Raw genomic sequence first — 23,843 nt, forward strand, 5'->3', positions numbered from 1 at the left:
TCCTGAACATTAATGTGCACATCCCTGCAATTTCACTGGAAACAGAGTTATTGCCATTTAACAAAGGAGGAGGGAGCCAGGAGCTACAGTCACTTACTGAAAAGCATGCTGAAATGTCTGGCAGAGATGGAAGTCAAACTCAGCGCTCTTGAGCCCTAGAGCAAGGCCATAACCATAAGGGCCAAGCCATGGCCTGAGCTGTTCCCTGTAGTCAAAGCAGTGCATCATACCTACTCCCAGGGCATTGAGGCCCCTGATGGTATATTGATGTCTCAGAGATTTGATGAAAACGAGGGTCCCAGAGCCTGTTAAGTGAATTATGTTGTAGCTCTCATCCAGGAAACCTGGTGCAGTGGTAAGTGGGCAGGCTGGTGACGACATGCTTGGCTCTCTTGGTGATGCAGGATGTTGGAGATGTCCCAGTTGTGCCTATGTGGTCCAGTCAGACAAGAGAAGCTGCAGATGCAGGGCTCCCTGGCCATCAGCCGTGTAGACCTGCATGGGCTGGATGTGTCTGGCAGCATACGAACTCGCTGCGTCCTGCAGCCCCCATGGGGGGCACAGGTAGCACCCATTGGCCTGTCTCCCCAGCATTGAGTCCCTGGGGAGGCAACATCAGGTCCCTCAGGGTACACTGACAGACCTGCATGCCTTATCTGACCTGAATTTAGTATTTGGGCAAATACAGATTTTTCAGAAGCCCTGAGTACTTGCAGCTCCCAGTAAAACCAGTATACTGCAGTTACTAAAGTCTTGCTTGCAGGTGGAAAAACAGGGGAGTGCCTTAAAATGTTTTCCGCTTTCAAGTATTACAGGGTATGTAGGACCCAGGACCAGGCTAAATTACCATCTGTCCTAGAGCTCTCCTGGAAGTTCCTAAAGAGGTTAGCATCACCCTTGAGAAATCAGTGGAGTGCTGAGGTCCATATACGCTCCCTATGTGGTATTAGTGAGCCTGTTCACTGAGACTGCATCCAGATTTGACATCAGTGCTTTTAAAAAGACAGTTGCAAATTGGAAAGAATACAAGAAATCTGCCTGGTGTTAGGACACCAGAGAGGCTTGATCTATTTTGGGCAGGGGACAATAAAGAGATGATTTGATCACAGCTTCTGTACTCTTGCATGAGGAGTTCAAACAGTGAGGAGCTCTCTAGTCTAACCAAGAGAGGCATCAGTGCCCCTCAGGATGGCAAATGGAAATAGGCATATCTGGGCTGGAAAGGAGGTTTTATAATGAGGCTAAGTAGCCAGAGAAACAACCTGAGAAGGATTTGCTGGCTTCACTGCAGGAGATAACTCCTTCAGCATAGAAATGAATGGGTTTATCTAAAAGATGCAGTTGCCCAACCAGGTGACAAAAATTCAATGCAGGACACTTTTTGACCCTGTGGCAGGCAGGAGGACAACTGAGATGGCTGTAGTGGCCCCTCCTGTCTCTAACATCTCTGAATGCAAGAAATCCTCAGGGGCAGCAGACTGTGAGGTCAGAGTTTATCACTGCTCTTTGAAGCATGGAAAAGCCAATGTTTATGTCCATGAAGTGCAATTTCATGTGAACAGAATTAGTATAAAAAGACTCCCATTGATTTATCTGAAAGTGACTGAATTTATTTATTTATGTTGCAGTTGCCCTAAATTTCCAGACAGCAGGCACAGAAATGGATGTCTACCAGGGTCGGTTCCAGGACAATGGGTTTTCTGGGTATGTCTTAAAGCCGGAATTCCTCCGGGATGAGCAAACCAAATTCAATCCAAAATCCATCACAGAAGGAACATGGGGGACAAAGAAGAAGCTTCTGCTTAAAGTAAGAATAGAAGTCGGAAAATGTCTCAGTAGCATCCACCTTCAGGGGGTGTGTGTAGGTTGTACCTTCTCCTTCTCCTGGTGCTACCTGGGCAATGTTATCCTAACCCTACTCATGTCCCACTGCTGGGGTCTCTACTTCAGTCCTGCATGGGCTTTCATCCTCCAGGGACTTACCACATGTTTAATGTTTGGCAATAGGAGATGTTAATGACAATATCCACTGTCATTACAGAAACACACAAGCAGACATGCAGTCAACAGTCACCGCTGTTGTTCCAAAGTATCATCTGATCGCTGTGGGGACAGTTAGAAAAGTTGCCTGCCCCCTAGCCAGCTGGCTGGGCTGGAGCAATGTTCATTAGGTGCTTTGGCTCATGACACCTTCCTCTGAAGGATGTCACAACGCTGGCTCTGAAAGACCAGCACCAGCTTGTCACAACAGGTCCTCCACGCCTGGAGAAGGAGAGGGAAGTTTGCCAGGGAGCCCCCCCTCCTAATGATGTCCTGACCTCTTCCTCTGGTTCCTCCATAGATCATCTCTGGTCAGCAGCTGCCCAAGGTGAACAAAAGCAAAAACTCCATCGTTGACCCTAAAGTAACAGTAGAGATCCACGGTGTCCAACAGGATAACAACAAGAAGCAGACCAAAGTCATTGAAAACAATGGTAAGGGATTTTCTTCCACGCTGTGCTCCCCTGGGGCACTAACACTATGGTTTCATGTAGCAGAGTATTCCTTGCCAAGACTGCTGCCCTGTGGCCAGACCTGCCCAGGTGCACCCAAGCCTGCCATGCTAAGCAGATACATGAGATGCTGTTGGCCTACTTCAGTGCAGGGACCCTGGTTATAGACTGCCGGTGGCATGAACTAGCCCCACAGACTGATGTCCCCATGGAGAATTACTTGCAGGAGTTCTTTCCTCTCTTCTCTCTCTAAGATGTTTGGAGACAGAAATTCCCTACAAAACAACATCAGCGATATGAGTTGTTTTGAGGCTGGCTGCCAAATTTGCAGAGCTACAGCTTTGGAAGTGCTCTTTACCTCCATGCAGTTGGACTTGACCTGGGATGCACGGGTCCCCACCAAGATCTTCCCAGAGAAGGCTTCTTGTGTGGCTGATTTTATCCTGAAAGTGGCACAAACTCACAAAAGACTGAGGTTGCAAGGGACTTCAGAGGTGTCTGTTCCAGCCCCTGCCCAAAGAAGGACCATCCTCAAAGTTAACTCAAGTTGCTCAGGGTATTGCCCAGATAAATTTTGAATATCTCAAAAGATGGAGATTACCCAGACTCTCTGGGCTCTCTCAAGTGATCCAGTCTTTGGTTGACCTCATGATAAAATAAGGTAACCCTATTCTTAACCAGAAGTTCCCCTGTTGCAGTTTGTGCCCATTATGCATCAAGCTTTTGCTGTGCACCTGTAAGAAGAGCCTGGCTCTATCTTCTCTGTTAGGAGGTAGTGGAAGATGGCAATAATAACCCCCTTAGCCTTCTCCAGGTTGAATAACTCGACCTCTCTCCGCCTCTTCTCATATGGAACATAGTCTGTGCAAAAGGAGAACATTTCCTGTAGCTCAGAGCCTCCTCACAAGGCAGGGACACTGCATCTGCTCATCTTCTCTGCCAAAGTGGCACTGGTGCTAAATTAACGCACATTGCAGCAATGTTACAGGTTAGGGGTGAAAGCCATAAGCCCCCGTCTCCAAAGAGCTGGGCCCAAGCCTTACCCAGCACTGACCTCAGAGATTTCACGGACACTTCACCTCCCTGTGGACCATTTCTCATCGGTCAGACATGCCTGTGATTTCCCTCCGTGCAGTGAGGGTCTGAATACTGTGGCCTTCAGAGATTGTAGAGGGCAAGTTCAGCCCTCTCTCCTGTGGAGTAATGAGGCAGTAGGAGTCTGAAAAATCAGCCCTCGCCCTCCTGCTGACAAACACACACGTACATGTGTATATACACACACACACACACACACAGAGCTTTTCTGCGTGGAGTAAGAGCCACGTGCTAGAAAGCTGGTGCATATTTTCCTCCCTGCTAACAATGTTTCCCTTTTCCTCTTTCCTGTTTGAGTAAATCTGGCCCAGCTCCTAAAGCTCACGGCCATTTCCATCACCTACTATGATTTTTATGTCTCGAGTGAAAGCTGTGTAGGGAACGTTTCAGACCTGCCAGGCCTGTTCCTCAGGGCTGCTCAGCACACCCAGCCACACGGCCAGCCCTTGGCTGGCTGGAGTGATGCTGGAGTGATGCTGGAGTGATGCTGGAGGGATGCTGGAGGGATGCTGGAGGGATGCTGGAGGGAGTGTTGCCCAATGGAAAGTGAATCAAACCATGAAAACATCAATGTTGGAAAGGGGCAACTGCAGAGAGGAGGTTGCATTTCATGGGTTGAGGTTTCAGATATGACCATGCTTCAGCAGCACACCTGGTTTGATGCTGGTGGGACTGAAGCATGGGCTGTGGGCACAGATCAGGCCCCAGCGGTGCAGCCGTGGAGCTCAAGAGGCTGTGGGAAGCTGTTGGCTCAGCAGCTCTAAGCATCTCACTATGGCTCCCATGGATGTCAATACAGTGAAACCTACTGTCCTAGGGCCAACGACTTTCCCTCGACTTTCATGATTTCTGCTCCCATGGGATCAGCAACACAGTTTTCCCAAGGATGAAGGGGGTCAGGAGCAGATGTGTGTTATCTGAACAGTCTAGCTGATTTAATCCCATGAAAGTCCAAATAAAGTGCACCAACCCAGCACAGGTATTTTGCTATGGCACTGTCCACAGGCCCATCTCGGCACCTTCAGGGCCAGCTGAAAGATCCCTGCCTCCTGCCGAATTGTCCACAGACCCTCCGTGACCAGCAGGCTTGAGCTGACGTTTTGCTTTCCTCGGTCTTCCACTCTGCAGAGGCTGGGCCGATGGCAGCAGGGTTTCAAACAGGATGTCCTCTCCTCCTGTTTGTTTCTGGGGAGTGGTTTACTGCAACTGCAGAGAGCACCCGCTGTGACCTGGAGAGAGAGCAGTGAGCTTGCTTTTCATCTGTCATCTGATGTGACAGTCTCAGTTTTGTTTGCTTTGTGAGTCCGGATCACAAGATCCTTGTCCGTAACAGAAGTGGGGCTAGTCTGGCTGTCTCAGACACTGGCCTTATACAGGGAGACATAAAACATTTTGTCCACAGACCTGATGATGCTTTTTGTAATCAGAAACTCCTCATTAGCCTTTCTTGCAGACAGGGAAACTGAGGCACAGGGTGGTGACAGATGGGCATACCTCAAGCACTCAGTGAGGCTTAAGGCCCCAGAAGGCTGTCACAACACAAAGGCGCAGCTCTCCTCTCTGCTCCCCCCTGGTTTAGGGCTGTAAAAATTTGCAGCTGGTCCAATGGCAACCAAAGACATCCATGTATCAGCCAGTGAGAGCCTGTGGAGCAGAGCTGAGTTCACCTCCCTCCTGCTCCTCGCTGCCTTCTGGGAGCGTGGTGCTGAGGTCTGCAATGAGCAGCCTAAGCTGAAGGATTTATTAATACCAGGTAGCAAATCAGTGTCAGAGCTGGGAACAATGGTCTCGGCACCTCCTGAGACCTTTGGCCTGTGTCGGATTAGGTTGGCAGTCAGGCAAAGTCTCCACCCATTTGCAAGCATCTCTGACCTCCATCCTTATCTGCCAACATCTCTGACCTCCATCCTTGCTTGTGAGCATCTCTCACCTTCTTCCTTGTTTGTGAGCAGCTCTGACCTCCATCCTTGTCTATGTTGCCCAGGCTTTAACCCAAAATGGGACGAAGAGTTTACATTTGACATAGAGATCCCTGCACTTGCCCTGGTCCGGTTTGTGGTAGAAGACTTTGACATGTCGACCAAGAACGACTTCATCGGGCAGTACACCCTTCCCTTCACTAGTCTGAAGCAAGGTAAGGGCCTGCTCCCTGTTCCTCACAACCACTGAGCCCTCTGGGAAGCTCCAGTGTCCTAGATGAGAGGTCCAGACCCATCACACCTCTGGTCAGAACAGGTCATCTCTCTGGGGTATGGGCAAGATGATAAATGGTTTATTGGGCAGCTGTTAACACTGTCTCCGGGGAAGGGATCCCCTTGTCACCGGTGGCCTCGGGCACGTTACATTACCAATGCTCAAAGCCATGCCTCTCAGACCTACCTGTTCTGTGGGGTACTGGGAGAAAAACGCTCTCGGAGACAGGGAGATGTTTTTGCAGGGTCTTGGCAAACGTTAGCGAATGTTTTTCCGACTGGACTAAAGGCCACTTTCCATCTGTGTCTCTGCTTCCAGGTTACCGCCACATCCATCTTCTGACCAAGAACGGAGACCCGTACTCCTCCTCCACCCTCTTTGTGTACATCGATATCCAGGACTGTGATTAGCAGCTCAGCTCTTTCAGGGCACAGTGAACCTCGTTGCAGACCTAGAAGGAATTCAGCGTGCAAAGTCTGCCAATGTCAGGGTCCCGTTAAATCGCCAGTGCCTTCTCTGGAGCAGCACACGGTGCCCCATAGGACCCCTGATGTGGAATAGCCATCGACCTTCTCCCTTCTGCATGCTGGAAACATCCTAATGCTGCTGTTGAGATCAATCCTTTTGTACCTGTTTGACCAATCCAGCTGTGTTTTTAGTTCACTTTATTTAGTGTGATTTTTTAATTCTGCTTTTAGTGAGAGGATAGGGACTCCTTTTTAGCAAAGTACAGCTTTTGAGTTGGGTTTGGTCAGACATCTGGACAAAACACCCAACATCTGTGCAAGAAAATAATCCACTCCACCACTGAAATCAGTGGCCAGATGCCAGGTGACTTCTTGCAACTGCAGATGTCAGCCATCTTTCACCATATGAAGTCTGAAATGGGGACACAATTCTCCTCTTACCTGTTACAGATTAAAAAAGAAAGCTGCACTACAAAGGCCCATGTTATATCACTCGACTTTCCTTTTGTTTTATAATAAACATTATACATGAACACTACTCTGCCTGTGTGCCTGGCTCTCAGCCAGGTCGCTTTGCATTCAAAGACTGGCTCTTGTCCTGTGAAGGAGAAAGAAGCTGCCGAGCGGCAGGTTTCCCTCTAACCCAAAGTGAAACCCACTCAAAGGGACCTCAGAGAATGTCATTTGCCGATGACAGTGGAAATACGCTCAACTGACAGTAGGGCTTTTATTTAATGCAGTAGAACTTACTTTGTTTCTGTTTTTATAGAAAAATGTCATTTTTTAACACCGAGGAAGTTAGAAACCGTTGTAAATGTTAGCCTGGTCCCAACAGTTGCACTGTAGCGGTAACCTCGCACAAACAGACGAGTGTTTTGAACAGCAACACAGTATTTATGGCAAAAGGTGTTTTTTCTTCAAGTACAACTACAGAGTTAAGGGAATATTGTTGAAATGAAATAATATATATTTTGAAGTGCCAACTATGTTACTAACAATATGTTAGACTATTAAAAGTAAAAAAATCTGGAAAAGTCCAATTACTTGTCACTATTTGCCTCTTTGTCTTACTTGAATGCAACACGCATGAAGTTGGAGATAGATGTTCTTAATTTCTTAAAGCTATCAGTCTTTCTGAGGTTTTTCATGCCTAGTGATGGAGAGGACGGGCTGCTACCAAAGAGGTTGATGTCCTTTTAAACAAATTCCAGTCCACTCACTCCCCCACCTATTTTTGAGTCCAAGATAGCCTGGATTTAGTGATCCTTGGGCCCACTGCAAAACTGGGTTCCATTTAGTCCTACCTGGAGTTTGTTATGATGCAGTAGTCGTTGCTGGACACATTGATTTTTTCCTCTTCACTACAATATTGTGCGATGTTGTAAACCATTGCCAGATTAAATGTGAATTATATCCACAACTCAAAGGCTTATATTGAATTAATAACCAGCGGTTGAAAGAGTTCAAGAGTGGCAGAGGCCGCCGAGGCAGAACGGGCTGTCCTGCAGTGACACGGGCTCTCTCTCAGCTCACCTCTGGGATGGGGCATGTTGTATCAGGAGACTCATTTGAAGGCCAAGGCTGGAGCATCCTTGACTCCAACTCAGGGACAGTCTGAGTTCGGTCCCTGCTCCCAGGATGCTCTGAGCATTTTGTTTTAAGGAGCCATGGGATAAAAAGCATGAACAAAGGATACCCAGGACTGCCCTGTACTATGCAGGGAGCTTGCACCACGTGGCCTGAGGGCAGGCATGACCAGAGGCATTCCTGCCCCCTCACTCGTGTCGGCACCAGCTCTTGTGGGGCGAGTTGGATCAGCCCGCTGAGTTGGCTGAGAACAAATTATTTGCATTTTTGGTGCTGCAGGATTAGATTTCAGCTGGATTACGGAGCTCAACTGGCCCTCGCCTGCCTTCTGTGGCCAGCACTAGAGAAGTGGGGGACAGGGAGCAGGGAGAGATGTGGGGGCAGGAGCAGGACCACACTGTCCAGGGTCAGGGTGGGCTTAAATGCACTACACAGAGAAGCTAGGGTTTCCTCTACCTGTTGTGCACTTAAATAAAAGTAGGCAAGATCCATGGGAAGCAAGAACATCAGGTAGGAGAGTTGGGGGAAAACTACTGGAGCCAGGTGGGAAAGTTGCTGAAATGGAGGTGGGATGGACCAGAGCATGATGGACAATGCTGCAAGGTCTCCTCTCTCCCCAAAGGAAGGGACATAGTCCATGCCATTTTCAAGGGACCTCATCTCTGAGCAGATCAGGAAGTTCTGGAGCCCCACTCTAGGGAAGAGCTCTCATGAAAAGAGCAGCAGAAACAGGACATGGCCCGCCAAACACCACAGCAAAAGCGACAAGCGGCATGAAAGGCAGGACATGGGTGAGAAGCTTTCCTTTAGAAATCAGAGGCAGAGAGTAAAACCAACTCTCCCCATGAGAAGAAGAGAGCAGCAGCAGTTTCCAACAGGCCCAAATATCAGAAGGATCTACTATCTGTAAAATCCCATGCTGGTTTCCGAGTCCTGACAGGAGCGTTCCATTCACGTGTGCTGGTAAGCGTCATGGCAGCAGGAGTGAAAGCAACTTGTAGGGAACCATCCTAATCTCCCTAATCCAACTGTATTTCCACTGCTCTCCGTTTGATTGCATGATGCTCGTTAGACCTACAGTCATGGCTGATAGGTGGAATCACTGAGTTTTATTGAGTAGCACATGCAATTCGTTAATTTGGCAGCTGGCAGGAGCACACCGCAGCGGGGCGATGCAAATATTGTTGCTTCCAGCAGTGGCAATAAAGGCTAAAACAGGGATAATGTGCACTGATTGCATCCAGCATGAACACAACAGGAGCAATCATGAAGGTAGTTCGGCTGATTTGTGTCTCTGCTTGACTCTTACCTTATTCTGCACAGGGGGGTGGTTCAATGGGTTTTGGGCTGGACCCTCAAGCAGAAATGGGATGAAGTGGTGGCAGGAGCATGGAGGTAATGATGGGGTTGTGGCTTATTTGAAGCAACTACCAATTCTTAAACACAAAGATCTGTCCAGAAGACCCCATCGCCTGGAGGTCCCTGCCTCCAGCCCAGCCAGATGGTGACACTTCACCACTATTGCATGGTCCAGGGTGTTGCATGAGAGGTCTTCGCTCCTCAACTAACAGCTGCCTGCAGCTCCTCGGCTCCATCCCCACATCCCTGCATCAGGGTGGGCTGTCAGGCCAACTGCTGAATGGCCAAGTTCCCCTGTTCTTGGGCAACAAGGGGGCTTCAGGAGCAGGGTACATGGGCATGGGGAGACAAACGGTCCTGGCTATGTGGTGTTTGGGAACAGAGGGGGCCTCACCTCCTCAGTTTGTTCTTTTCTTTTCAAAAAAATCCCCAATCCCTTCAAGGACCAGGTGTTTGAATGATCTGTGGCCCTGCAGAGCTTTTCTCTACTGCTGGTCTACCCCACACACTGATCAAGGATGCTTAGAGTGATGTTGCTGTCTGTTTATTTGGAATCACCAATCAGGTTGGAAATGGGGTAGAGCTGCAAAACCACATCTTCTGGGTTTAGAAACGTATGTGTTTCTTCCTTTTGTTTACAGCTGTATCCCTTAATCACTGATCACTCTCATTTCCCCCTGCCTTCCCCAATCAGACTGAGCTCGCAGTACGGAATGGGCACTCTCAGCCCCACGGACAGCACAGGGATGGAGCCCTGATAAAACCTTCAGTGGGACACACTCTGCCTCAGGTCATACCCAAAACCCTCCTGGCTTCCTCAAGCCTCTGGTCTGCAGGCAGGTGGACTCTTACGATCACCTGCACCTGGTCGTGCTCAGGGAGGCCAGGTGAGATTGGAGATGCTGTCTGAATGAGAAAAAAATAGTCTGAGTCTTGTCTGACAGTCCAAATCAACAGCTGTGTCTAGCCCTTAGTCTCATCATCCTCTTGAAATAGATCAGCTAATAAATATGTTCTTAATAAGTGGGGTTTTTCCAAGCCAGGTTCTCATTTGTTTTACCTGCACATGGCTATGCATGTCAGTCTACAACTAATTCTTGCTGTGCTTTGGCAAGTAGTTTCTCTGCAAGGTGAGAAGGGACAGAACTGTCTCGTGTCACTCCATGGGCTACCCCATCACACGTCTGGCTACTCCATTACCTTTTTCCTGACCTCAGGGCTCCCCCTCTGTCCTCCTAGGGCTTCCCCTTCCTCTCCCCACCCAGAATTTGCATAGCAGCTGCAAGTGGCCCTTGTTTTGCCTAATTTTAAACTTCTACAAATGAAGGAAGATCATGACCTTGTGCGCGTGGCAGTTTGCAAAAGGGAGAGGAAAGAAGAGGCTACAATACGGTTGCGTGACACACTCTTGTCTTCATGGCTATCAACAATAAAGTGTCAAAAAGAGGCAAAAACATCCTGCAAATTCATTCCTGCAAAAGGTTTTGCCTCCTTAGGTTCAGGGTTTGCAGGGAGAAAGGAGCCATCCCCCTAACAGTGGCTGTTGGAATAACTGCATTGGAGCTTGGCCTGATTGAGGTGTTGGGTTGGGTTCATTGAACAAACGTCTGTACTCCTTCCCTGCAGCTCCTAAGAGAGCGACGGTTGGTCCCAGAGTCACTGGATGCCGGATGGCCCCTGCGGTCTCAGAAGAGTCCATATTGCTTCTTCTCATTCTGCTGCTTCCATTTGGGCATCTGGTAGAACTCGTCCTTGGACTTCCCAAAGATGTCGTGGAAATCGGTATCAGAGAGATAGTACTGCAGTGGGAGGAGAGAGCAAGGAGAGGTCACCTTTGGCTTTTGCAGAGGCTGGGACACATCCATCGGCTGCATCCCTTCCTCACTGTGCCAGTGCTGACCCCTGACTCCAGGCCAACAGCTCCTGTCCTGCTGCCTGTCCTCGTGGTGGGAAGTGGAACGTCCCAGCAACTGTTCCTCATCCTGCTTCTCAAAGCACCAGGGGAATAAAAGCCCGTCAGCACAAAGGGGTGCCCTGGTTTTGAGGGGTTAGCATGCTCTGGCTGGAATTTGGTCCCTGCTAATCATACTGAGGCCAGAACAATTAATGGTGCATTGGAGAACTTCTGCTGGCCAAAGTTTTGGGTAGTTTCTTACGTAGTGATTCACAGTGAAAGCATCTCCCCCTCGCTCAGTTCCTCCCCCCGCCCCAAATATTCCACTGAAAATGTTCAGTCCCATTGCTGGAAAGACAGAAAATTTTGTAGGTAGCAGGCTCATCAGTGATACTGAGAAAGATCCTGTGGCAAATGGAGGTTGAGTTTTCCCCGGCATTTTGGGTAGAAGAAAGGACTCACGTACAGCCCAGCTGAAATACAACCATTAGCACATGGGCATTGCCACGGGGCAGAGCTGCTGGCCCGGCCATGGATCAGCTCTCTGGCTGCGGGCGTTGGCCTTTGCCAGGAGATGTGTTGGGGCAAGATATTGGTCAAACATGGGTTGTAGGGACTAGAGGGAATCGGTCCCTTTGTCCTCCCCACTGGCTTGCTTGGACTCAGCTACGTCGCCAAAATCCTTAGGCTGATCAGAAATTGGAGATGTGACGTCCCTCCCTGTCCCTGGATGGGCTTTGCTGAAATGCAAGCGTTCTAACAAAAAAAAGAGATCCCTTCTGGAAGGAGTTTCAAATTAAAACAAACAAAGCAAAATGCAACTCCTGGCTTCATTCTCAGCTGTATCACCTTGTCTCGCAGGAGTTATACTTTTGAGTCTCTGTCCCTCCAAGGACAGAGGATGGGTGGCAGAATTAAACAACTCTACCAGAAGACAATAGTTTGAAAATTAACTATTTAAAATTCATTTTTCTTAAAAAAAAAAAAGACACTTCAACTAGGGTAAAACTACCACAATTTCCTCTCACATGAAGCTCCTGCTTTTTGATGAGACCTATGTGTCCAGCTAGCATCTCCTTGAGCCTGAAGCAGGACTTAATAGCCCAAAGTACCAGCACACTTTTAGCCAATGACTAAGTTCCAGGTTAAGCTACCAAGGCATCAAACCAGTAATGCTGTCACCTCTTTTTTAGTGGGATCCACGCCTTCTGGAAGTTCATCCACCGTCTTGTTCATCAGCACCTCTCGGGAGTAAATTTCTTCACCGTTAGGCACCAGGGAAGGGCTGCTGTTGCTGTTGTAGTTACCGCTATTGCTGTAGCTGTTGCTGTCACTGTGGTTGAAGTGTGATTTATACTCTGGCGAAGCACTTGCCATACTTGAACCAGCCAAGTTGGTCATGCTGAGGGTTCTCTTGTTCAGGCTGATGTTGTTAAGGTCCTGCCAAATGGAGGAAAACATGTCAAGGCAAGAAGGTCTGGCAAAGCAACTTGGGGGTTATCCCAGGACCTTTCTCTCTGCTGGGGTTGGGGGGACTGCCTCTGGCACAGACTATCTGTTGGTCTCTTGCTCCAAAGCGGCAAGGAGAAACTCCGAACTAAAACATTAGTCCAGCACCTCCATCAATGTTACATCTTGACATTAGGACTGCTAAAAGCACAGCACTGATGAGAGCCCTTAGAAATAACTGAAGATACTTACTGTAGTCTCATTTTTCTCAAGATAACAGCAGGAGAAGGTGTGTGTGGGAGGACAGAAGGTGAGATTAGGTATCTGCCACGTCTAAAACATCTAAATTACCTGTGTAGCCCTCCCTGACTTGTCCTCTCTCCTGGTTCAAAGCCCCTGACACTTTCTTCTGGCCTTCCTCCTGCCCCTGTCCAGGGCAGAGCCGATCCCATTTGACAATCGTGTTTGGGACTGTTGGGACCTTGTTTCCTCTGTGTTTTGTAGGATCTCCCATTGGGCTGTGCCCTTCTTGACCAGGGGCCCCTTGTCCGGGGTCTCAGGGGCCACAGCACTGCAAACAATACAATGCTTAACTGCACACTCTAGCTGCACACGCTTTTATTTGCATGTGTAGTTTAGAAAGCAGCTGGCCAGTCTCCTGCCCACAGATGCCTCTGCGCAGGACTGGAAAAGGCCCAGGAGATCTGGGTATATTTACGGGTTATTAATCATGTCTCCCTCTGCCTTCCACAGAGGAGCGCAGCTCTGATCCTGACAGCCTGAGGTCCCCATGCCTGCTCTGATCATTACGTCCTCTCCTTTGTGTGAACAGGCTGGGGGACGCGGTGGCGTTTAAACCCAGGTGTTACCCACCCATATGGTCGAGAAGCAACTCACCACTTTGATCTCGGCTATAGCCGACACGTCTCCTAAGCTGTTCTTCATCTCCTCATAGGACTTGCCATCCTAAAGGTAAAGAGAGTTTTGAGAAGCACGGGCTGCCTTTAATTAGCACATGCTCCTGTTCTCTAACGGGGTCAGGAGATCACATGAATTTTAAAGCCCAGTGGTGCCCATTGAGGTGGCAGCTGGCGCCTCCTGCAAACCCCAGCTCCTGGAATTGGGAGACTGTGCCAGAATCTGAGCTTTCACTTGAAAACAAAGAAACAAATGGACTTTAGCCTTTGCAGTTGTACAGTAACAGGTGAAAACAGGAAAATTAAAGACTTTAGAGAGCAGAAGGCAAATAAAGAGAAATCATATTTACTGCTGGATTTAAATCTTTTAAATTTTAAATGAATCTTGCAATGCATGAAAATTTGGGGTAAAATAATATTCCTTTTTTTTTGCTTCCCTGATTCATTTAGCTAAAGCAGCAGATTTTTCAAAGCCTCAGTCCCTGACTTCTTGTAATTTGGTGCTATGTATTACCAGCTACCTCTTATTTCCTGAAAAAGGAATATACTAGATATATTGGCAAAGCTGATGACTGTGTTTTCCTAAGCAGCCAGGAGATGTCAGTTCTTAACAGAACCATCCAACAAAGTTCCCCAACAAGAACAAACAACATAAACACACGGACTGCAGAGCAAACAGATTTAGACCCAAAACTGAGCAATGAACACACACACCAGATGTTTCTGGGATGTCAACAGTTTGGATTGCTTGTCTGTAGTTGCTGAAGCTGCCTACAGGGGATATTTTTAGAGGCACATATTTTATGAGCTGTATCCTTGTTTTTCAGCAGTTCCTCAGAAAAAAACAAGTTCTGACCTTTGTTCTAAGCATCAACAGTGTTTTAAGGGTCAGTGCTCTGGGAGTTGCTGTCTTATCTGTCCAAATCCAGCTGTCAAGACAGGCTTTCTACCACCACACCGGTTGCAAAGAAAGACGATGCAAATCCAGCCACAGGAAAAAAAATAGTCTCTCTGTATGAGATTTCCTGCAGTGTGAAGTCCCCCGGGGACCTTCAACCCATTGCGCCGGCTGTCCCCCCCTGGAGGCTCCAGCATGGGACTTCACTCACAGCCCTTTGGGCAACCAGAAGATGGGATGATTGCTTGTGAACCGGCTGAACGCTGATGTTCATAGAATAAAGCAGGAGCGAGAAGGGACGATCTTCTCGGTGGGGAAGGGTCTGGTAAAACACCACCTGGGAGCTGAGCTTTTTCCAGCTGCCCATCATCTATCTTTCTTTTTTTTTGTTTTGTTTTTTTTTTATTAAGCCGTGCACACCAGTGCCATCGGGTGGCAGGAATATAGGTGCACAGCCTGGCAGCATTGCTTCCACTTGGCTGTTTGCTATGAACCGATACTCTGGCTCCACTAACCACCAAAGCCCCTCCAGGATTGTCCTTTATTCCCAATACACTCTGTGCTGCAGCACCCAGCCCCCAGGCTGGCTGGACCGGCCGGTCCATGGTCTGCACGGGGTTAGTGCATTGCTCCTTCTTCCATCCAACCATGCTGTGCACAACCAGGGTTGGAGACTGGGTCCTGACAACACGTGGTGGGGCCCCATGCGCTGGCCACGTGAGCAAATCTCTGCTCCGCGTTAGACTCCTGAGTTGATTTGAAGCCTGTGTGTTTGAAAGAGGAGAGAAAGGACCTCTCTCTTTACCAGGCAACTCCTGGGGCAGATTTCTATTTCTGTATAGCAGAGAGCTGGTATTTGTAAATCACCTTATGAGAAGAAGTTTTTTCTGTAGGGACCAAGGGTGACCTTGCTCAGGAGCTCCTGGGCTCTGATGGGCAGTCTGCAAACCTGAACACAAGACCTGTCTGCTCGCATCTTTCATTTTGCCAGAGTTTGCCCTTAAAGCTGGGTCATAAATTCTTCTCTGTGGCTGCATTTTGAAAAATGAACATTTTTTTTTTTCAATTTTCTTTATGATGTGGGGTGTTTCTGTTTTCAGTCTGAACTTGATTTTACTACTAGCTGCACCAAGTCACTTTTGGCTGAAATCACAAACCCGATTTGGAACCTAATATTTTTTTAAAATAAAAATGTGAATATTGTAAATTCAGGCACATTTACTTATATTTGCAAAAGTCTCAGTTACACCAAACAGGTGGTGAACTTTTTGCTGGCAAAGGAGTAGAAGCTGCTCAGGTAGCACCAGGAAGCCATGAAGCTCAGGACATGCCATAGCGAGGTTTCGCTCCATGCACCGTAGAGGATATGTTCACTGACAATAACACCCTTTAAGCACCGCTGAGCACGTGTGCACACCACAGGGCTTTACCAGCAACTTACGCTCCATTTGTAGGGGTCCCAAGCGTTGAACCATCCTGTGAAGTTGAGGGGTTCATAGCCCTGCTTCACCAGTATTATTGGAGTTGCCAAGTCTCTCCCTGCCGGATGGGTCTTGAGATACTCCTTAGCCGAGGCAATTGCCTCGTTCCTCTCGTATGTGTTGGAGGCTTTGCCAACCCAAAGGAAAATCTGCAAGGAGAGAAGGTGTTGAAGATCAGCAAGTAGTTAGGATCTGTGCAGACACGGCTGTTTGTTCACCCCTGCAAACTGAAGCAGCGATAAGACAGGAATTGCTTTTTCCCAATAGTCCCCTGGGACTTTGATCCCAGATTTCCTCCCAGCCAAGAAGGATTTTGCATTTGAGACAGGTCCAAAGCATAAATATTTCAAAAAAAAAAAAAGCTCTCACATGCTTCAAGGTAGCTAAACTCAGTTCTTGCATGGCCAAAAAATCAAATGGCCTCAGAAAGTAAACCCCTCGGAGTCAGTTTCCAATAGTCTAAAGCAAGTCCTCGCCATCGGTGCTGGGAAATGAGGGGGAGGGTTTCTGGGTGCCAACCCCTTGTATGAGCTAGCAAAGACTGGAGCAGGTCTAGCTCATCTTGCCTCCTTGCTCCACAAGGCATGGACCAGGTGTCTCTGTTTCCTCCTTTCTGAAACAGGGCTAGCAATACTACCTCAGTCGTGTGTTTTGTACCTGGGCGAGAACGACTGGGACATATGTCTGCTTGTCTGACCAAGCATCGTGAAGGGTTTGGAGATGGGACAGAAAGCATATTGCCCTCGGTTTCACATTGAATGATGGATTCAAACAAATCAAGCCATAACCTGTTTGAAAATACGTCTGGGGGAAAAGGAGGAGGAGGAGTCAGTGCTGACCTCTTCCCATGTGTCTAGCAGCATGACATCATCTTCGTCCAAGTCTTCCTGGCAGAAGCCCACCACCTCTGTCATGATGAATCGACCCGTCTGGTTTGAGCACTCGAAGAGGCGAGGCTGGTAGTGTGTGATTTGCTCTTGAAACCTTCCTCACACATGGCAGGGAAAGAAAAAGCAAGAGAGATGGAAACCTTTCCCTCGTGGTTTACTGCAGGGCCCTGCCGCTACTTGTCATGACCTTGATGGAAGAGATGGGAACATGGCAACGCTCATCTGAGGGCCTGAAAGTCGGGCAATGTCAGGTCTCAGGGGATTCTCGGACCATTTTAACAATTTTTAAAGATAACTTTTTGTCCACCCAAAGAGAGTAAAAGCAGAACCCTTCTCTCTTTGTGGAGATGAGCCTGCTGTCAGGTGAAAGCCACATCAGACCACTTGGTTGCAAAGGAACACGTCACCTGCCCAAAGGGCTAGAGAAATCCAGGTTGTTCAAAAGCAGGTTTAGTTTCACGAATCTTCTGGGGCTGCCCATAAAGCTAATAATGGCTGGAAATGGAGCATGTGGTTCACGTAGCCCTTACGACAAGATACGGGATGGATTTACTGTGGGGAAAGGAGGGTGTAGCATACTCTTGTCTGCGGGGTTTGGATCTGGAGCTCCTACTTCGCAGAAGTCCTGACCCAAAAACTACTAAAGAGACATCTTGGTGTGGTTTCTGACCAAGCTTTTGGCGATATCCTGACCTGGTGCTCCCTCTGGTGAGGACATGGTATCAAAGTGCTTACTCTCTTTCCAGCAAAGTTTTGATCCCTTGATTAATGTTGCCTGGTCAAGCCCAGAGGAACAAGCAGGTCGCTATTACCTCTTTTCACTGGCGTAAGGTGCTTTGCCTCCCAAGGCTTCCCAGAACTCTGCTGGCTCTTGTCCTTCCAAAATGGTGTGCTTGTCCCGTTTGGAAACGATGTCAGCAACCATTTTTGCCATCTCCCTCTCATCTCCGCTGCATCCCTGTGTTCAGGACATAAGATTGAGGTGGAGTTAGGGACAGACTGGCAAAACTTATCTGTGGGGAAAAGCTGGCTTGGTCCTACGCTCCTCTGGAGAGTTTTAGACCTGCTTGAATGCTTTTGAGGGTCTTAGCTGAGCTGGTCACTCAGAATCCATTTCTAGTCCTTGAAGGGACATTCAGTGCAGCCAATGGCATCTAGAGCAAAACTCATATAATCATAGAATGGTTTGGGTTGGAAGGGACCTTTAAAGATCATGTAGTCCAACCTCTCTGCCATGTGCAGGGACCTCTTTCACTAGATCAGGTTGCTCAAAGCCCCATCCAACCTGACCTTGAAGACTTGAAATGATGGGGCATCTGCAACTTCTCTGGGCAACCCTTCTGCTTCGGTTTGATCTACCATCTCATCCTGAAACACATGACTAAAACAGGATAAATGAATATGCTCTAATCCTGGCTAATTTCTTACAGCTGGAGAACCTGGGGTGCTTTATTCAGCTGAAAGCTGTATGAACATCTAAAATGAGGTGAGGTGAACCCCAAGATGGGTTACTTCTGTAGAGAGAGGGCTGTGTTACTGCTGATCCTCCACAGACAGAGTCTTCTCCTGGGTGCACCTTCCTCCATTGAAATTAAAGGGCTACTTGCCCAAGGATACACGTCCACAGCTCAGTGGAGGTAGGAGACTCAAGCCCCACATCAGCAATTTCAGCTTCCTTCAGCTGCCTCCCCTGGACTCACTGCGGTCTCACCTTCCCGCACCACAGGTAGCAGACTTGACTGGTCGTCAGCAGGAAGACATCATTGGAGTTGAGCGAGGAGGCCCGGGCCGGCACCTCCGTGGCCTTTGTGTTCATCTCGTCCGTGCCCCTCACCTGGAAGAGGCGGATCGCCGGCTCGGGTGTGCTTTTCTGAGCCCGGCTTGTGCCGCCCTGCAAGAAAACAGAGGGAAGGATGGTGTTGGGAGGTGAGGAAGACACACAAATCCAGGGTGCGACTGGTTTGAGGAAGAAGGCTTTTGGGCTCACAGACCTCCGTGCTACTGCAATGACAGACCATAGTCCTGCACAGAGCAGGTGAGGAAATCCAAATACCTTCTGGTTCCAGGTCACAATAAACCCCACATGTTATAACTTCCACATTTCTCCCTGATGACTCTGAGTCTTGACCAATTCCCATCAAGATGCTCAAGTTCAATATGAGCAGATCTTAGTGTCTGCAAAGCATTTGTCATGTAAACTGGGCAAGGCAGCTGGACTCGGATTTCCAGCTGCGCTTGGCTTAGCTGAACATCTGCCATAGAAGCTGTATGGTGGGACCAACATTGAGAGCTGAGGGCAATCCTCCTCTTCCCCAGCCATATGCAACGTCTCCACCACAGATGTCAGCAGCCAAAGCAGCAAGTGAAGCGGGTTAGTAGTTAACTTGATATAATTCAGGCAGGGATGATTCAAATCATGTAACTGTTTGTAGGATATTTTGGAGGACCCTCTCTGGATTGTGCTATCTGTAATTTACAGCAAAATTGTCTTATTGTAATTCTGCAGAATATTTTGGAATAGAGTTGGAAAGAACATCACACATTAACGCTGGAGCTCAGGGGTGGGCAGCTGAGTCCGGGTCAGTCCAGGACTGTGTTTACACATATGGTGTTCAGACGATTTGGGAAGCAGTAGAAATGTTCCACCACTTCCATCTGCCAGCCCATGCAGACCTGGCAGGCTCCTTTCCTGAATATCAGCCCATTTTTCTGGACTATTTCCATTGCAACTGCCAAGCCACCACTGGTCCTTGCACCTTCCATTGCCCACGCGCGCAACCCACGTTACCTCGTAAATGACCAGCTTGCCCTTGAAGATCGCCAGGAAGTGTGTGGGCTCCTTGCCCATTGTCACGCGCACCTGCACAGCCTCATCCCCATGCTTCTTGTCCAGCTCGATGGCATTGAGGGCACAGGCGGTGATTTCATCCACAGAGGCATGGCGACCCTGGGGAAGAGAGAGATGGCACGGGCAACGTGATGAGGTGAAGGGTATAAAGCTCTGCACAATGTAACATCTTGCCAATCCCAAACCCTACATACAATATCATGAGATCAGAGTTAAAACTACAAGATGTTTGAATTTCATTTGCATTCTGGTTTTGGAGCCTCTAGCATCCCCTTTTCAAAGCTTTTCTCTGCATTCCAGGGGAGAAAAATATACTTTAAAAAGGAAAGCAGAGGTATTCAAATACTCACATGACTCCAGGAGCTGAGGCTTTAAGGGACGATCTGAAAGACTACAAAGTTTGACCTCAGCACTGTAAGCCCCATAATCCTTCACTATTTCTGTCTGACATTGCTGGCTCTCTGATGCCAGATTGGGCTCAGAGCGCCCATGCTGCCTACAAAGCACAACTTGGGATATTTGCAATGGACAACTGATGAGCAAAGAGCATGTGAGTTCTTCTGGATGCTTGCGATTTTTGCATGTAATTGCTTCCTTCAGTTTCAGGCTTCCAGCAGACACAGAACAGACCCTTCTGCTTTGGTTTGACCTACCTGCCACATGTAGAGCACATAGTGAGGCCTGCCTGATCTCAGGTAGGTGTACAGGACCAGGTAGCAATCACCCCCGTAGAACTGCCCGTATGTCTTGGGATTCACTGGCTGCATTTGCAAGTCCTCAATCCTCCACACCTAGTGAAAGAAACATCTTGGTGAGCAGCAGTGAAGTCAACGTGAAGACAAAGCACAGCCCCTTTACTAGCAGACCTCTGAAGTTCAGGTTTTTAGTTGGAAAGATAACCCTTCCTCCCCCTCCTTGATGCCAGACTATGTTCCCTCAGCTTGATTAAGTGCTTGCTGGCAAAGTCAGGTCTCTCCGGTGACTGTCACAATACATGTGCCATTAATGGACTTTGAGCAGTCGGTGGCCCTCAAGGAGGAGCAGCCTCCAGGTCCCTCTCAGCCCCACAGCCCCTCTCTCAACCAGCTCCATCTTCCATGGGAGACCACAAGAATGGGAGAGGGGCCTCTGCTCTGCACAAGTTTGGTTGATATGGACCTAACTGGGAGACAGTGTGAGAAGGGGGTTAACTCTATCAGTCTCATGACCCCCACACACGGCAGGAGAGGAGTCATCCTAGTGACTGCTTTGCTCCACTGGTCATGGGTTGGAGGAGAAATGCCCCTGAGCTACTGCAACTGCTGCATCAGTTAGAGTTTGCAAGCACTTTGCTTTGGCTGCAGCCATGCTTCCTTGGGGAGGGTAGGTGGGCACACCTTCACAGCTCCATACAGCTGCTGTGTGTGAAAAGGCAGAGGTGTTTGGAAACACACTGATTATTGCATCCTCTGTCAGCAAAAGGAGCTCGCTCACCTCTATCTCCCCGGAGGCATCATCTACCATTCTCTGCTCAGCAGCTAGCTCCGGTCTGGCGTGGAGCTGAGTGGTGTCAAACTTCACCTGCTCCACCTTGGCTGCATGCACCAGCAGAATAAAAACAAGAGCCCAGTGAATGCCCAATACAAACCCTCTGCATCACCCTCACGCACACACACAATCATTATACATGCAAGAAAAACCTGGTCCGCAGTTGCAAAAAGCCAGTCTTGTCACCAGTAAGCCAATGTTGATTTTGGAATATGCAAGAGCTTACACACTCCAGTGTTGGTCTGTTACAGGCTGGCAACTGGCCATATAGCGCGTTCCAGTGATGATTGGCTGGTAAAACTATTAGTTGTCTCCTGACTGAAAATTCATAATTGTTTTCCAAATCTATACATATTTCCCTCCTTTCAAAATGTCGCTTTCAGAAATAAAATGGCCGCATTTTGCCAGCTCATGATAAAGAGAGAATTTATGGACAGCACAGAGAGAGACAGAGGTGGAGAGAAAAGAGAGAACTTGCAAGGGAAGGAAATTTGCGTCTCCTAAGCTACTATTGATGGAGCCACTCAGCATCTCTGTCACCATCCCATCATTCATCAACAAGTTCTCTCTCTTCAGTATTGTTTACTCTTTGGGGTTAATGCATTGTAATATTCCCTTCAGCAGCGTGATAAATTGAGGCACCGTTTACACCTGGTGTAAATACAGAATAATTCCATTGACATCTTGGGTGGATGCCAGTGTAAATGAAAACTGACTGTTGTTCAACGCTTCTTTATCAGGTTTGGCATTAGCCCTTCATAAAGAAAATTAGGAAGTTCTGCGAGTGTGAAATTTTGCATACAATTTTTCAGATGAGAGTGATCTTCTGCCAAAATTTACATTTGGAATAAGTGGCAGTTTGGTTCATGTAAGAAGCCTCAGGAGTTCTGAACGTTGTTCAGTTCCTGAATCCTTTGCATCTACTGAAGAAGGTGGAAAATACAAGGCATGAGAAGAGTGTGCACTAGATTTTCAAGATACTGAAGGCAGGAGACAGTTAATGTGAATGATGTTCCCTCAGCAGTTGCTTAGTACAGGAAGGAAAGCCAAATTCAGGACAAACATGCTCACCAATTTTGCCAGTAGTGTAGACTTTGCCCAGTCCTTGTGTTTCGTCCTTTTCTGTCCACCTCTGGAAGAGCTGTTTAAACATGGCTGACTCTGCTCCATCATTGATCACTTCAATGTTGGTGGATGAAGGATAGCCTTTGGCTTGGATAAAACCCTAGTGGGGTTGAAAAAGGACATTAGTGGGGGGACACCGAGCTTTTTACAGACATGAGAAAAGGGATGTGGACCTGAACCAGCCCAAAAAGTGAACGCCTCCCACTGAAGACAGTGGCATGACCAAGGGCAGTATTCATCCCAAGACTTGCATTCAGACTCATAAACAGAGGTGTCTACAAGCTCTCACTGTAGTATCCATGTTTATGTCTGTATTTAGGGGACTGAACCCTACCCCTAGAGGCTGGTCACCTGGATCACATCCTAAACTTAATCTCTACATGCTTAAACCTTAGTCTTGAAGAAAATCTCACTCAATGGGTCTAATGAAAAGCCTCCTCCTCTATCTCAGACACCTCCATAGATGGCTTCTGGTGGATGGATCTAGGAGTGGAGGGGAGGGAGCAGTGATGGGGTCCACCCATGACCCAAGAGCCTAGTTCCGTTCTTTGCTTTTCTCTGAACTTTTTGTCCCTCTCTAAAACAGGAAGACTGTCCTCCCTGTAGCATGATAGAGAGCATGCATGCCAAGATAGTGAAGGGATGGAGGCAGCTAAGTACCCCAGAGCATGATGTGTGTTCTGAAGGGACTAAAGTCTCAGAAATATCTGGGGTTTTATCTTTTTTTTCCCCTAAAAACAAATAATTTCTTTGCAATAGAGTACTATTGAGTTAAAAGACTACTTCAACTCGATACAATATGAGAGGGAAGAAAATGATCTGTGCTCTGCCACAATGCCAAAGTCATTGTTCAGTTTTGGGAACTGCTCTTGTGTTTATCTCAGCAGGCTCCAGGATGACCTGGAGGTACAGTGCTGACAGCCGTGGTTTGGGGAAGGAGCCTGATTGTGGGCTTCTGAGCATTCATCTCCTGCTGTAAATACTGCAGCCACACACTACCCCCAGGGAAAAGCAGAGCAGATGGTCTTCCCATCCCTCCCACCTGCCACACTGAAAGAAAGAGATATCTTTTGTTCTACATGTGTAGTTCAGGGCCAGAATTTGCACAGCTGATTGCCTACTAAAAAGCATAGGAGTTAAGCTTCTGAAAGGAACATAGAGGACTGTGAGGTAAGTTTTAAGGAAAACTTTTTCTAAGCTTTTCTTCTCCGAAACAATAGGTGCAATCGGTATTGAAGCTGGGTGTCTCCAGGTAAGACCTTATTGAAGATGGGGCCACTGAAGTTCAGTATCTCCTAGTAAGATCTCGTTGAAGATGAGGCTGTTTATGGTCTTCACGTAAGTGAACAGATGAATTAAAAGCTAAATTCCCTTGTAGCCTTCACTTCAACGTGCCAACTTGTAAATAAACTACAAAATGCCTTACTCACTCAGGCTCCCTTGAGGCTAATTTTTTACTGAAAGGAAGTGCTGAGGCATGCTCTGCCAGAAAATAACTGCATGGCAGCTCATCTGGAGGAGCGGCATAAGTGCCAGGGCACTATGCTGGTGTGTTCTACCTTAACATGAGCCCTGGTCTTACCTCAGGTTGGCCAATCTGAATTAATAGCAATTAATAACA

At 48.0% G+C, this 23,843-nt stretch overlaps 2 protein-coding genes across 6 annotated transcripts in view; one reads left to right on the top strand and one right to left on the bottom strand.

Moving 5' to 3' along the window:
• Positions 1–7,287, top strand: part of PLCD1 (phospholipase C delta 1) — a 73,720-nt gene extending 66,433 nt beyond the window's left edge. For all 5 annotated transcript variants that reach the window (XM_076332010.1, XM_076332009.1, XM_076332006.1 and 2 more), the window contains 4 exons: positions 1,629–1,807; positions 2,342–2,474; positions 5,572–5,721; positions 6,099–7,287. In XM_076332010.1, the coding sequence (XP_076188125.1) occupies positions 1,629–1,807; positions 2,342–2,474; positions 5,572–5,721; positions 6,099–6,190 (554 nt within the window). In that variant the 3' untranslated portion in view covers positions 6,191–7,287. The remainder of the gene's footprint in view (positions 1–1,628; positions 1,808–2,341; positions 2,475–5,571; positions 5,722–6,098) is intronic.
• Positions 6,951–23,843, bottom strand: part of VILL (villin like) — a 39,333-nt gene continuing 22,440 nt past the window's right edge. The window contains exons 10-20 of the mRNA XM_076332004.1: positions 22,169–22,322; positions 21,044–21,144; positions 20,224–20,361; positions 19,511–19,669; positions 18,434–18,613; positions 17,535–17,680; positions 16,672–16,816; positions 15,793–15,981; positions 13,434–13,502; positions 12,270–12,527; positions 6,951–10,992 (exon numbers count right to left, since the gene is read on the bottom strand). Coding sequence (XP_076188119.1) covers positions 10,879–10,992; positions 12,270–12,527; positions 13,434–13,502; positions 15,793–15,981; positions 16,672–16,816; positions 17,535–17,680; positions 18,434–18,613; positions 19,511–19,669; positions 20,224–20,361; positions 21,044–21,144; positions 22,169–22,322 — 1,653 coding nt within the window. The 3' untranslated portion in view covers positions 6,951–10,878. The remainder of the gene's footprint in view (positions 10,993–12,269; positions 12,528–13,433; positions 13,503–15,792; positions 15,982–16,671; positions 16,817–17,534; positions 17,681–18,433; positions 18,614–19,510; positions 19,670–20,223; positions 20,362–21,043; positions 21,145–22,168; positions 22,323–23,843) is intronic.

The sequence above is a fragment of the Aptenodytes patagonicus genome, chromosome 2, assembly GCF_965638725.1.
Source record: "Aptenodytes patagonicus chromosome 2, bAptPat1.pri.cur, whole genome shotgun sequence".
Classification (NCBI taxonomy): Eukaryota; Metazoa; Chordata; class Aves; order Sphenisciformes; family Spheniscidae; genus Aptenodytes; species Aptenodytes patagonicus.